Raw genomic sequence first — 14,596 nt, 5'->3', positions numbered from 1 at the left:
CTTCGGTTTGAGTGCCTAGATACCGATTCTGGAAGTTTGTTGACACGGAATCCAAGGTTTCGCAGTCTCGCCACGAGGTCTTGGGTTTTGCTGTACTCTATGGCCTCTCGGCCTAATAAATACCTTAGATCTCAACATCTTTTGGGAAGGCAAAGCCATCTTTGGAACTTTGGAACAAGGACCAGTGCAATCAGGCACAACATCGCTTTTTGACTTATTATCTCACCATAAAGGTCCGCCCTTGAGGCTTGATAAGACAAATTTGTCGAAATCCATTTCGCACCACCTTGTTCGCTCAGATGACTCCCATTGTTTGCCTCCCCATGTTCATCACTGGCGCATCCCCGTACATGTCGCGGTGCCAATCTTTGGCGCCAACAAGGCAGCTGGAGTGGGGCATCCCATTCAACACACTTTCAGCAAAGTCTCGAACTTCCTTCTTTTTCTTTTTCAACTTCAACATCCAGGTCGGAACAAACAACCTTCGCCTACTTCACAGCCACATGCGACGATTGTCGATGGTCCGCCAATTGAATCTACGACAATTCAACCACCTTTCAAATGGCCGACCCAGTCGATTGGACACCACGTGGCTCGAAGGCCATCCCGAAGGTCTGTGCTGATTATGGCGATGAATCGACTGCGGCGACTTCTTCATCTCCAGTACACAGTGTGGCAACCTCATGGACTGCTCCGAGCCTCAATGCCACTCCGGCGTTTGGCAAGCGAGGGACCGACATGCACCTGAGCCGTGATGTCAGGTACTCGGACACTCCCGAAACCCCCAAGCGACGGAAGGTCGAGCCGGGCACCCCCGACAATGCCATCGTCATCAGCGACGACGAAGACGATCCCACAGGTTACGGCGTAATTCCTGGTCGCAGTTCAGCCATCAAATCATACAATTCCTCATCCCAGGCCCAAACACCATCCAAGCTGCAGTCATCGTCTCAGCCTCAGACAGGATATCAATTTCAGTCATACTCCCAGCCTCATGCAGCATATGAAACTCATCCATCGTCCCAGCCTCAGACATCATATCAGCTTCAAGCATCGTCTCAACCGCAGATGGCATTTCATTCTCAAGCATCATCTCAACCTCAGGCAGATGCCAACCATGGCGACTCGGAAGTTCCAAAGGACCACATGGGCCGTCCGCTCTCCCCGCTGGCGCTTTCTATAGCCCAACAGTATTGGGATTGCCAACGGAAGCTTGACGCCTGCCCTATGGACAACAAGCACGCTGCAGCCTCGTTGCCTTTCGATGTGTTACTGGATCTTGCATGGCTTCGCAGATGCTACACCCGGGAGGTGCTCGGTTTGCCCAAGATGGAACCAGGAACTCGCACATATGAGCCTCCGTTTGTCGAGGCCAGGCCGGTTGGCATGCCCGGTCCTTCTCAACCGGTCCCTGCTCCTGTGCCGCAGCCAAAGACTGAGCCTGTTCTCTGCCCAGAGCAGCTCAGAGTTGTGGAGCTGGCGGCCAGTGGTGAGAACATCTTCTACACAGGCTCGGCGGGATGTGGGAAGTCTACGGTCCTTCACGCTATCCGCCGACGCCTGACGACGATGGGTTTGAAAGTCAGGGTCATGGCTCCGACGGGCAAGGTTGCGCTGGCCATCAACGGGACTACGACCTGGACTTTTGCTGGCTGGACGCCAGACCACCACAAGCGTTCCCTCCAAACCCTCGAAAATGCAGCCAAGGGCAAGACAGTTCGCAAACGGCTCACCGAGACTGATGTCATCATCATTGATGAAATAAGCATGGTCGAGAACCTTCACTTCGAAAGGCTCAACGCCATCATGAAGGTTGCCCGCCGCAACAACACCGCTCCGTTTGGAGGAGTTCAGGTTATCGTCACAGGCGACTTCTGCCAGCTTCCTCCAGTCAAGCCTTTTCAACACTGCATCCACTGCGGCTCTGACCTGGTATCTTCTATGGAAGGAGATGAGGCAATCCACAGGTGCCCGAAATGCCGCAGTTCTTGGTCCGACGATGAGAAATGGGCATTCAAGAGCAAAGCCTGGGATGAATGCAAATTTGTCCACGTCCACCTCAACTCTATCCACCGACAAAGCGACCAAGAGTTCATCTCTTTGCTCCAAAAGTGCAGAATCGGCGATCCTTTCACCCAGCAAGAAGTCGATCTTCTCATGAACCATCAATCAGTGACCACAAACGCCGTCAAACTTTTCTCCACCCGCGAAGAAGTGAAGCGCACCAACGACGCCGCCTTTGCTCGCCTCAAGACTCCTGTTCATACCTTCCGTTGCTTTGACCGCTTCCTTTGGGATAAGGAACGTCACCCGAATCTGGAATACAAGGGTCAAAAGAACCCTGACGGCTCTCTCCGCGGACTTGAGGACCATCGCTTCGAGCGCGTTCTCAACCTCAAGGTGGGCATGCTCGTCGTTTTGCTCGTCAACCTGGACCTCAGCCTCGGTCTGTGCAATGGCAGCCAGGGCATCATCTGCCGTTTCGACCCATATGATCCAGACAAGCTGCCCCGCAAAGCTGGTCCTGACAACACCGACGGTATCGTCGGTACATATGCCACAATCAGGGAAGCCCACATCCGCCAGTTCTCTGACGAGCAGCTGCAAGAGAACCAGCGTCAGGGAGGCAAAGGCCTGTTTTGGCCGGTCGTGCGCTTCCTGAACGGACAGGTCGCCACCATCATGCCTGAGTGCCACGTCCACGAGCTCGGGGACGAGTCGCCGTACTCTCTGCTCTGCAGGACCCAGATACCGTTGACGGCTGCTTGGGCGTTGAGCATCCACAAGTCTCAGGGCATGACGCTGGATCGTGTCATTGTGGATCTCTCGCGGGCGTTCGAGGAAGGGCAGGTGTATGTGGCGCTGTCGAGGGCGACGTCGTTGAAGGGTTTGAAGATAGAGGGAGATCCGAGTGGCTTGATGGTTGGGAAGGGTGGAAATGCGGAGGTGAGGCGGTTCTTGAAGGAGAAATTTGGCTTGTAGAACAGCAAAGCATTGTGTTGGGATAGATTCAACGGGACGTTTGTGTAACCAGGGGATTGAAAGGCGATTGCTATGTCGTCCTGTTTCAATGGCCAACAGGCATTAGATATTGCCAGGAGATAGTCGGAGAAGGGTTAATAAATGGACTCTTTGCATTGAGAACCGATGTTCAATAATCTGCGGGCTCATCTCTTTGTCACATGCAGAGTCAAAGACTGGTAACTCCGTCTTATTGTTGAGTTGTAGATCTGGCTCGTCACCACAGTTCCATAGGAGTATTTCTCCGAACCAACACATGATCTAAATAACCGGTGCATGGGACAGTCAGCGTCAATGTACCATCTCATGTTGACGCCTTCTTAGACCGCTCTTGAGCCGATGATGTATCAGGGGGGAGGTTCCTGCTCCTTTGCTCAGTAAGTATGTTGCAAGCTTCCTTTCCCCTTCAACTAGTCTACGTACCAACGGTTGTTAAGTGGTCTGGGAGCGCCTTTATCTAGATTCAGATCACGAGTCTCATTCACAACTGTTGAAGATGAAGGAGACTATACAACAACGACACGTACTATAATGGAAAGAAGAGTACCACAACAGCAACAACCCAACATTGCACAATCAAGTGTTTTTCACATGTGGTGACTCGACTCTTCACATATTATTGACTTTGTTGACATGGCGCGTGTGCCTAGATCTTCACTCCGTGGCTGCTGTTCCTTTTCTTAATTCTGACGAGGTACTCGGATGTGGCTCTATTTCATGAACTGGTCAAGCCTATCCTTTACGAGACGATTGTTGACGACGTTACCTTCAAACACGGCCATCACATCCATATGATGCAATTGACGGCCCGACACTTGCCACACGGATTTGTTTGTCGACAGCGAACCACGTCAGACTCCAACTCGGTCACACTTCTACGCATCAGGCTCTACAGGACATTGTTGTCCAACCAGCCTCTGGGCAAGGCCATCAACGCCATGTCCCTTCGTCCATCTTCTCCCTGGGATCGATCATGTGTCCTGCGCGACCCGGCTGTGGACCACTGGGTGGACCATTACCTCCAGTTTCTCAACAAGATGTTTGACCTTGGTATGTACCACCTCGTTGACGTGCCAGGCCAGGCGCGACAGCAACCGCAATGGCAAGGCAGCCCCTCGAAAATTCCCAGGCAACCCGTCCACATTCTCGTCATAGCATTGCTTTCGCCCGGATTGACCCGTCTCGACCTCACCGCTGACTGCAGCTGGGGGGATACGGACTGCTTCCTTCGTGCAGCAGGCCCGAATGGCCCCGTTCACGGCCCTCGTTGGACGCTTCCGAACGTTCATACGCTCACCTTGCGCCACTCGACCTGCTGCCCGACACCAGATGCGGGGATTCACCTGGCCTCCATTGGCCCGATACTGTATCTCTTCCCGAAACTCGAGTACCTCGTCATCTGTTCGGCCAAGGGCTCATGGGACGACCATATCCAGCCTAAGCTTCCGCATATGCGGGCTTTGTCCTTGATCCACTCGTTTGTGTCAACTCACGGTCTGAACCAGTTCACCACTGCTTGTCCCAACCTCAGCGCCTTTTCTGTCACCAACAACAGCATCTTCATTGAGAACTCCACAATGGCCGATGTCCGCCAGATGTTGCTGGCGTTGCAGGGGACGAAGGACAAACTTGAGGTCTTATCTATTGCACCATGTGAGTAACATTGGCGAAATCCACATCAAAGTGCTCAGACCAGTTACCTTGGTTATCAGATCTACTAACCACGCCCTACACTCCAGGGAGCCCAAGCTTCTTCGTCGCCGCTACCGTCCAGGCGAAAGTCGTCGGTATCCCCGCCTTCATCAATCTTCGCAAGCTCACCTTCGACTGCAGGATGCTCGCCTACCACAAATGGACCAAGAAAAACGCCCTCGCCGGGACGCTTTGCAACCTGTGCGAGCTGCGCAAGCTCTACCTGCACTTCCCTTGGGAGGTCACCGACGAGACCTTCAGCGGGTTCGCCGTGGCGGTCACAAACGTGGATAAACCCCTTCCCTACTTCCTTCAGAGCAACCCGAACCGTTGGCCGCACCTCCGACTCCTGGAGGTGGTGGCAGGCGTGGAGAGCTACACACCTGCCTACATGCAGGTTCGGGCGCCGCTCCCGACTGGCGAAGGGCAAGGAAGCTTGGTGCAGAAGGAGACTTCCCCGCCGCCTCCCAAGTGGCTGGATGCGGTCCATAACAGAGGTGTCCATTGGGCTGTGGAGGCTTTGAGGGCTAGGAGCGTTGTGATCAGGGCCTCTGTAGGGGCGTTTTACGATCAGATGGTACGTCCGTTCGCAGAGGGCCATTATGCTGCCATTTTGGGTGGGTTGGCGGGAGATTGACGCGAGGCGGGTATAAAGGTGCAGCCTGACCGCAGCCAAAGAGGGTTTGAGTGATTGCTTTGATCACGGACAGCTCTGGATGCGAGACCATGATTCGATCGTGGAAGGACATCAGTTCGGGAGAGAGTGATTTTATCAGGGACAGCGATTGATTTGGCATTTTCTTCGAGCGCATGTTGTTTCATCATGATCGTGAATGTCTGGAGTTTCCTTGGGATCCTTCATTCCAGGGTAGATGATGAATCGACACATGGCGTATCCTTACATCGATGTTGATGATGAGATAGTCTTTTGCGACATTTCCAACATAAATCGATCCCAGGCACAAGACCGGGCTCCTTGCTTCCCCTCGGACCTGGTTACTGCAAGTCCACTCACCAGCAACACCATCACTAATACTGCCATAATTAGTCCACGAAGACTTTCCATCAGCGCTCAGTAGCGGGTGCAGTTTAAATGCGATGACAAATGGCAAGCCCTATGGCTGCCTACAAGCCAGTATAACTCACATGGTTCAAAAACACTGCTATGATGAATCGACGTCCGTGGTTGTTGACTCTGGTCCGTACCTCTCCATACCCTCAAGGCCCGCCGACAGTAGAAGGGACGAGTAGTCCTCGGTACCATGATCCTGGATAATTCATCGGATGTTCCTTGGGTCTTCTAGATCCGCAGCATGGCAAATATTGAATTGCTTTGATGGTACTTAGACTAGACTAATACCATGTTGCGATGGTAGTGGAGTGGCGGTGGTGAACTTGGAGGTGTAATACAGCTTGCTTTTCTGTAAGGAATATGAGGGCCAAGGCAGTCGTGAGGAGGGCCTTTATGGAATTGCTCCTAGAGGCACCAACAGATGTCGTTTTGAAACTCTTCGACTAGAAAACTGTTGCTTTCCACTTTCTTCTCACAAAGGCCCCAGTCAACTGAAGTTGGCAACCTTTACCTTACTTCGAAGAATGGCTTTACCCCTCTCATAAATTGGTTCCATCCCTTCTTACCACTACAAACTCGACTCCTCCCCCCCCCCCCCCCCCCTCCTCTCTCAGAACCCTTTCCTTCTCGAAACATCCACATACTTCCCATTCTACAACAGCAGTCAACAAAATGTTGCCCCTCAACCACACCAACAAAAAGAGAAAGCGAAATCCTGTGCTGTCGCACTCACCGACCAAAGCTCCATCCTCCGACACGATGCCGACTTTTCCTGGCGCCAACCGACTCCGGGGAGTTACAGTCAACTCGCCCGTTGGGTCGAATGCCAAGTCTGGAGCAGCGGCGAAAAGCCTTTCGAATCTTCCTACTGAACTCTTGCACATGATCTGGGACGACCTTCGGTCGGCCAGTGTTGGATACCGGGAGTTCCGCCAGAGTCTGATCAACGTGGGCATGACATGCAAGCGTCTTTACAAATTTACCCTGCCTTACTTGTATCATACGATATTCGCCGGCAAGATTGACTTTTCTGGTCAAGCTACAGACCCGACCTGTCTGAACTTCCCGAAGCTGGTACGTTTGATATCACCAAGTCGCCAATTTCCCAAAATGGTAACTAACACAATTGATGCCTCGACGCCGGATTAGATTCGGACGCTGTTCAACAACCGTAACCTGCGGAACCACATCCGGCAGATTTGCCTTGACTATCACGGATCTCTCCAGACTCCTCGTCAAATTGCAGGCCGGGAAGTGACAACCATGGTTTACGGGAGCGTCCGCGCCAACCAACCGTGTCTTTCACAGGCTCTGAAGCAGCATCTGGGCACCAATCTCCGCGGGGTGAAGTCGATGGACAGGTCTTGGTCCGTCGCTGACTGGGGCCAATCGAGGTGGATTCCGACTCTGTTACTGCTGGCCATGGCGCCGAACACCGAGACCTGCATCATGACATCCTCGACGTGCTTTCAATTCCTCAATCCGCTCCGTGGTCTTGATGAAAAGTTTAAACAGCAGATTCACGCCACGTACACTGCCCTGCGATCTCTCAAGATTTTCTTGAGGTACAGCCACGACGGATCGCAGGACAGCCTACCACTCGGTCAGCTTCTCCAGTTCACACCAAATCTCGATACCCTCACTCTCAGCTCCGGAGGCCACAGAGCTCGCGTACCGGACCTTCAAGTCTACGATTTCGATGCGCTGCATGTCCGTTCCCTTGTCCTGGAAGACCTGGGCATCGGCTCCGGCCAATCCGCAACACTGCGGCAACTCGCCAATGCTATGGCTGCGACTCTCACCAAGATCTGCATCTATATCGACTGCACGGGAGGGAATCGCAGGCCGCGTCTCATGCAAGAGCTCTTGATTCCGCTTTCGCAAACTCGAGCCGCAAGCACCCTCAAGGTCCTGCACATCGATGGTGCCGTCATGGACTCCGGGGTCCCTAACACCATCACCCACTTCCCGTCATTGGATGTTCTGGGACTCAGGTTTGACTGGCAGGGCCACCGCATGGCGGTGTTTGACACCATTCTGAAGGACTGTCACAACCTCTGTGGCTTTCTGGTGACTGCGGCGGACCAAATCAGCCCCCAGGAAATGCAAGGCTTTGCGTGGAAGCTCAAGGCCAGGATCCTCGGCAGCAATCTCAAGAGGGTCGTCCTCATTCCAAGGGAGTATCGCCGGCCCAGGGTCCGTGCCCCGGGACCTACATACTGGCAGAACCTGAAGGCCGCCGTTCCTTGGGCTGGGCATCATATTGTCGACGAGGCGGGAATTGAGTGGGTTCTGGAGGGAGATAACACCAAGCCGTTTACCACAATCGTCGAAGAGACAGAGAAGGCTTTGGGACTCTAGGGCACTGAGACGAGGAGGACTGCTTGCAAAGGTGGCTAAGAGATGGGAAGCCGTTTCGCGTTGCGTTTCTGTGGGTCGTTGGGTTGGGGATGAAGTGGACAGGGGGAGGGTGGCATGACTGCGATGCGTTTCGCGCGCTGTATTTTAGTCTCGAGCCAGAGAGGTCAACCTACACCGACAACAAAGACCAACATGCCCTGTTTTCATGCTATTCTTTCGTATTCTTGGGGAGCTGTTGCCGCAATTGACTGCGGGACTCTATGCCTGGTCTCCGGAACCCCTGAGTTCTCCTCCCAACATAATCTCCTCAGCACCTTTTAGGTGGGTGACGACCTGTTCGAGTAATCATGACAATTGGGTCGGCACGTCCATAATTACTTGATGCAACATGAAATGATACAAGACTTGTAATAATAAGGCAAAACGTGGATAGACACTTAATCAGGGCAAACATGAGTGGTTGATAGATAAAGTTCGCCAAAGTCCAGCAACTCTCATCGAAGAAGCAATGTACCAGGACACAAAGAGAACAACAAAGGGGTAACTATACAAAAGGAAATGGACATACACTCTACTAGATTGTTCCATTGACGAATTGCGATGACTAGAATCAGCTAAAGCCATTTCTTAAGCTCTTATTATGACCTTGTTCAACACATAAGGGTGCTAATTACAAGGACGAAATAACGAAGCTTGTCAAGATCACAAAGTGGGTTTGGACCAGATGATAGAGACCATTTTCAGTAATAAAGACAAACATCCTCGGAGTGAGTATTTGTCTCCCTTGTTGCTGGCTTTACTTGATGCTACCAGCTTTCATTGCCAACTCAATATAAGCCAACCCCATGCCTGGATATGATCCTGGCATGATTGCACCTTTCCGAGCCTCCCCTCCGGTCAGCTGAAATTACGTCCGTCGCAAATCATTTCCCCATATTGTCTCACCACTGATTTACTGTACCTCCTTCCGAGTGAACTCCTTCAATCCGTCACCATGGGAACGAAACGCAAGCGCCAGAACAACTCCCGCCGGAGAATGCCAGCCAAGTCTGATGAAAACAAGGAACAGCCAGCTATTTTGACTCTTCCAACGGAGATCCTCCTCATGGTTATTAACTCCCTGTTTCCAGCGCGGGAAGACACCCCGTATTGTGTCTACATCCAGCAGCTCATGACATTGGGACTCGTGTGCCGAGGTTTATATCGACTCACTCGACCGCTGATCTACGACCAAATCTTTGCTGGGTCGCGAGCGATGGAACCTGGTACAGTGGAACATCATCGCCTGGATCTGGGCTGTCTGGTCTGTGACCCCTATTCCTTGGATTGAGTGACCATATAACTCTCACATACCGAACCCCTCGTTATTTTCCCGGTCCAATAATGCCTGTAGTATCACTGCAGACTAACCTTTCCTGACTCTTAGATCAGTACCTTGTGGAACCGGCCAGATCTAGCACAGCATGTTCGGCACGTCTGGTTGGATCCCTCAAGTCACCGACGCGAACATCACAGACCGATCAGAGGCAAGATCCACACGCACGAGTGGGTTCTGACCAGAGCAATCGAGAAGTATTTTGGAGGAAATTCCAACAAAAAAGGCGCTATCATATCTCTGGAGGATATGACGACACTGTACAATTCCATGAATGCCTGGTGTCTCCGCAGCGCCGGCCCTGCGCTTCTATTGCTCTGCATGGTCCCGAATTTGACATCACTGACTTTGTCTGTTCCCGATAATGAGATCAAGGGAGGCCGCCTTTCCTCCAGGTTTCTTGACAATATCAACTGGAACAAGCCACGAAAATATCCGAGTCTTAAGCATCTCACACTCCTGCTATATGTGTCTAACTCCCCTGACGAGTTGAGAAAAAAGATTTCCTTCTTCACGTCGTCTTTTCCTAACCTGGAAGTCCTTGAAATTGGGCGAAGAGTTGGGTTTCGGGACCCCTCACTCTCCAAGTCATATATGACAGGATATGGCCGGTTTGGGCCTGAGTCTGGCTTAGTCAGCCAGCCTCAGTTCTCAGCCTCCATCTCTGGCGGCCCAGATGGCCCACCTGGCGCCACCCCTCTCTGTGTATATATTCAGGGCTTCCGGGCCCTCTGGGACTCAGATAGTTTTCTCAGAAGAATTCAACCGCTTCCTTCACTTCATTCTGCATATGCCATCGTTCAGGTCTGGGCTCTGACTATGTCACAGAAGAGTTGATGCGAAAGTTGGGCTAAGGGTCAGGCATTTTGTACATACTTGTCATTACGCTGCGAAGTGAAAGCTCCAGTATTTATGGGTTGGAATCGGGGAATAGAAACAGAAAAGCATGGCACGTGTCTGGCGTCTGGGCAGAGGAGATATTCCATGATTAGGCGGACGACACTCATGACCATTGCCTCCCTCAATAGGTAGCTCCCTGAGGTACTGAACTGAAGGCCATCAATTGCGATCTTTAATGTCGGAAAATGCGATGGTGAGCAATCTGTATGAGTAGAATATCATGCCTTTCTGGCTCTTTGTCCCAATGTCCTTATCATCTCTGTGTCTGATGTTTTGATGGCTCGCAAATGCTTTTCTGTCGATAGACTTGCGATAGGCTTCTCTTACCAAACTAAGTCATCATCAAGAGTGTCTATGGCCGGTAGATGTAAGTAATTTGAAACTTAAAGAGGGACACCTGGGGAGGCATGATTTGCTTTGATGGGACATGTTACGACGATGTCCAAAGGACTGGCTGATGTGTTAATAAGAACACCGTGCTTCCTTCATTAATTGGTCCTTTCATCGGCTTAGAGTGACAACATTGCACACAGGTACCTAATAACCATCAATGATTTAAAGCTTTGGGGTTCCAATAGAATTGCCAATAGGTACCTAATGGCTCGGACCGGGAGAATTTGGCGCTTTTATAATTGAAGTTTAAATAGACCCAGTCAATCCCACGTGGCTCCCCCGTCAGTCTGACTGCAACCTACCTCTTACATATCTTTCTTCCTGACCCAGAATCTCACGGAAATCTCGTACGCTTTTCAATCTGCGCCCACAAGCCCAATTAATGCCAGCCATACTACCGGGGAGCCCATGGACCAGCAAGAAGCGGAAACGAGGAGGGGGCGCCGAGTCGATACACCCAAAAGTCACTAACCAAACGGCCATGGTATCCCTTACCACTTTGCCGAGTGAAACCATATTGATAATCCTCAATTATGTTGCCGAGGTTGTGGGTTACAATTATAGATTGTGCCGCAGAACTCTGATATCGGTTGGCCTGACATGTCGTCGGCTTTACCGTGAATCCCGGAAGCCGCTCTATCGTATCATCCTTGCTGGCTGGTATACAACCCGCACTGGAATTCAGGTTCACACCGGTTTGGATCTTGGGAAGTTAGCAAGTAACCCCATTGTTGATAACTACAAACCTCCTCTCACACAGCTTTCTCTGTAAATTTCCTTGTCGAGCTCTAACTGAGTCTCCCACACCAGATCCGAACTCTCTGGGAACGACCTGATCTTGCCCTACACATACGTCACATTGCGCTTGACCCATACACCCCGAGAACATCACAACAAGAAGGCTACATTTCCGGTAGCTTCGAGGAAAACAGGAGGTTTCTAACCAGGGCTTTGCGACACTACCTTTGGGTCGGCCTGAAGCCACTCTCTGGCCATCGACACAACGCCATCCATGATCAAGGGTCCATTGGCGAATGGTGCCGCCTCAGTTTGGTGCCGGTCATCCTTTTACTCAGGATGTCTCCCAACGTCAGGGCATTGACTCTGGTCCTTCGTGACGGACAGGACACATTAACCATAAACAACCGGAATTTCGAAGCTTGCGGGAGTCACCTTACGTGTGCCAGCGACCCCGGTGTCCAATTCGACTTCCCCAGCGTGAAGCACCTTCGTTTACGATTTTGTCGATCAAATCCTCCAAAAGATCTGCGACCCGTCGTATCAGCTTTGTTCAAGCGCTGTCCCAACCTAGCAACCTTCGAGATGAACGGGAGATGGGTCAGCGAAAACGAACTTGCTCAGAGAGACGACCATGCCTTGTCTCTTGAGCCCATCCATCCCAGCCTTCACACCCTCGAGATGGCTGACACCGTGATTTCAAAGAGCTGGCTTCGGGGAATCCGGGATCCAGGGCTTGCCGTTACCAGGCTGTTCGTTCATTACGATCGGACAGTCATCAAAGGCCGCAAGTTGATAAGACACCTTTTGTCACCCCTGGCGGAATCATCCATTTCTCCGATACTGGAAACCCTCAGCATATGTGGGTTTAAAGTCGACCAACCAATAGCTGGAGTCATGCAGCCCTTCCAGGCATTGAAGGTCATGAGCATGGACTACGATTACCGCGTGAAGCAACCTGCGCCATCCTGGCGATTGGTGTGGAACCGGATGACCACGCTACTGTCTGTCATCGACGATTGCGCAAAACTCGAGGGGTTGGTTGTGACTGCGGCTGACCAAATTACAAACCATGAACTGAATCACTTTGCCGCGAAGATGTTGGCGGATACGAGTCGTGATGAGGCCGGACATCCCAACCATCCTTCCCTGAGATTCGTCACATTCGTACCGCGAGAGTGCCGCCGGTCGCATGATAACACGATTCAACAAGCAAAGGCCGCTCGGAGGCTTGAGAATGCACTATCATCCGAACCACCGGGGCATACGTTGGGTTGCACTGGCGTTGAATGCTTTGTGGACAAAAATGTCGCGAAGCGCATTACAACTGTGGTCGAAGAAATGGAGGCTATGGTAAGACGACGGACAAGGGAGGATTAGGAGGATTCCATGAATTGGACGAGCGGCCAATTTGCCTACGTACATACCTGAGGGATGTAGGAAATTAACAAGACAATCCTTTTAACACAATGATCACCACGAAGTAAGGGATGATTGCTTACCTATTATGTGTTTTGATGTTCGTAGCAGCCTGGGGCTCTGAACACCGTTCAGGGGTTGAAGAGAATCTCAACATTGTGCCTCAATTTTATATGACCCATAAATACAAGCACTATGCAATACAGACACTCCAGGATTTCCTTTCATCATGGCCTACCCATCTCAAATCTTCCCTTCCACCTCTTCGTCACTGTTGGTGTCGGCATGGCAGGGGTAGCTGTCCTCACACCGGCTCCCTGACCTGCAGGTGTCGTAGTTATCTCCATCTGAACCGTTTCCGTCGCCCTCGTCACGGCCACCGGCGTCCCTTCCACCCACGTCTCGGCGCTCGTCTGCAATGAGTGCGGAATTCTCGTGGCACCGCTGGCCACGGTCGGTCCAGGTATCCGGTACACGGCTCTCGGTCCAACCATCGTCATAACATCAATCAACACACCTGGATGGTCCTCGCTGTAAAACTCCCTCGCGTCGTAAGCATCGAATTTGAAGGGCTCTCCCTGATCCTGCTGCCCCTTTTCCACCCAGAGGTTCAGACACAACGGATAGTTCTGCGCCCCGTTCAACTTCGCCGCGTAATGCAGGGCCACAATCTCCTGCCTCAAAACGTACGGCCCCGGCGGGATATTCCTGGGAATTACCACCGACCAGCTATTATTCGCCTCGACCAGCGCATCCGTCGCCCAGACCTGGCCTATCGGGAACTGCGCTCTGCCAGAGACTGGCTTGGTGGCGTCGGTAAACCGGAACGGCGGCATCGAGTCGTCGATCTTGGTCCACCGCAGGTCGGTTTTGTCCACGCCCGTACACCCTTCTTCGGCGCCCGGCAGTCCGCCGCACGGCGCGATGTAGGTCAGGATCGGCCCGACGTGTCCGATCGGCCAGCCGTTCCATTGGACCTGGACCTTGCCACCGGCGGTAACGGGAGCGTGGGCGCGCGGGCTGACGCCGCCGCGGTGGCAGATGATGTCGGGATGGGAGTAATTGCCCGGGGTGACGAAGCCGTCATCTGTGGCGGTCGTGGACCAGCCGACACGGGCTGGATGGTTGTTTTGGTTTGGACGCGGGTCGAAGCCATGGTAGAGCTGGCCGTTGATGATGACGTGGGCTAGGTGGGAATGGGAAAGAGCGCCGCGGGTGAAGGCTAGCAAGGAGAGGACGGTGGCCAGTAGTGGTGGTGGCATCGTGGAAATAGCTGCCGAGGTGGATATGAGAGGAAGAATGCGGTTGTAATGAACGAGAAGTTGACGTCCATGGGCAGTACAGAACGGCAGTCTCTCCTTACCTTATGTATGGTGCTTCTGTGTTGCCAAGTGCTCAGGGCAAGGAAACTTGCTGCGGCGCAGACATCAAACTTCGGCTTCATTTATTTGTTAATAAGGCTAGATTGTGCTCGTGTTTGAGAGCGTTCTAGGCAGGCTCTGGGCAAAGCCGGGAGGTCATGGTCCGGCGAGAAGTGTTCGCCTGTCAGACGCATATTGGGTTGGAGGAGGCGCCGCGTAATAGTAAAGCGGCTCGGCATCGGTGTGTGGAGGCCGAAGACATGG

At 52.3% G+C, this 14,596-nt stretch overlaps 3 protein-coding genes across 3 annotated transcripts; 2 read left to right on the top strand and 1 right to left on the bottom strand.

Moving 5' to 3' along the window:
- Positions 1 to 561: 561 nt before the first annotated feature.
- VTJ04DRAFT_3934 (uncharacterized protein) lies at positions 562 to 5,350 on the top strand (the record flags this gene model as incomplete). Its single annotated transcript, XM_069361888.1, has 4 exons — positions 562 to 867; positions 1,069 to 2,852; positions 3,908 to 4,674; positions 4,734 to 5,350. 4 exons carry the CDS (start codon positions 562 to 564, stop codon positions 5,348 to 5,350), a joined length of 3,474 nt encoding a protein of 1,157 aa, XP_069222454.1.
- Positions 5,351 to 6,457: 1,107 nt separating this feature from the next.
- On the top strand, positions 6,458 to 8,146 carry VTJ04DRAFT_3933 (uncharacterized protein; the record flags this gene model as incomplete). Its single annotated transcript, XM_069361887.1, has 2 exons — positions 6,458 to 6,859; positions 6,935 to 8,146. 2 exons carry the CDS (start codon positions 6,458 to 6,460, stop codon positions 8,144 to 8,146), a joined length of 1,614 nt encoding a protein of 537 aa, XP_069222453.1.
- A 5,052-nt stretch (positions 8,147 to 13,198) lies between these two features.
- Positions 13,199 to 14,233, bottom strand: VTJ04DRAFT_3932 (uncharacterized protein; the record flags this gene model as incomplete). Its single annotated transcript, XM_069361886.1, has 1 exon — positions 13,199 to 14,233. The coding sequence occupies one exon, from the start codon at positions 14,231 to 14,233 to the stop codon at positions 13,199 to 13,201; it is 1,035 nt and encodes a 344-aa protein (XP_069222452.1).
- Positions 14,234 to 14,596: the final 363 nt, after the last annotated feature.

Source organism: Mycothermus thermophilus (assembly GCF_041956435.1).
Source record: "Mycothermus thermophilus strain CBS 625.91 unplaced genomic scaffold VTJ04scaffold_2, whole genome shotgun sequence".
Classification (NCBI taxonomy): Eukaryota; Fungi; Ascomycota; class Sordariomycetes; order Sordariales; family Chaetomiaceae; genus Mycothermus; species Mycothermus thermophilus.
This window is presented reverse-complemented; position numbering and strand designations above follow the sequence as displayed.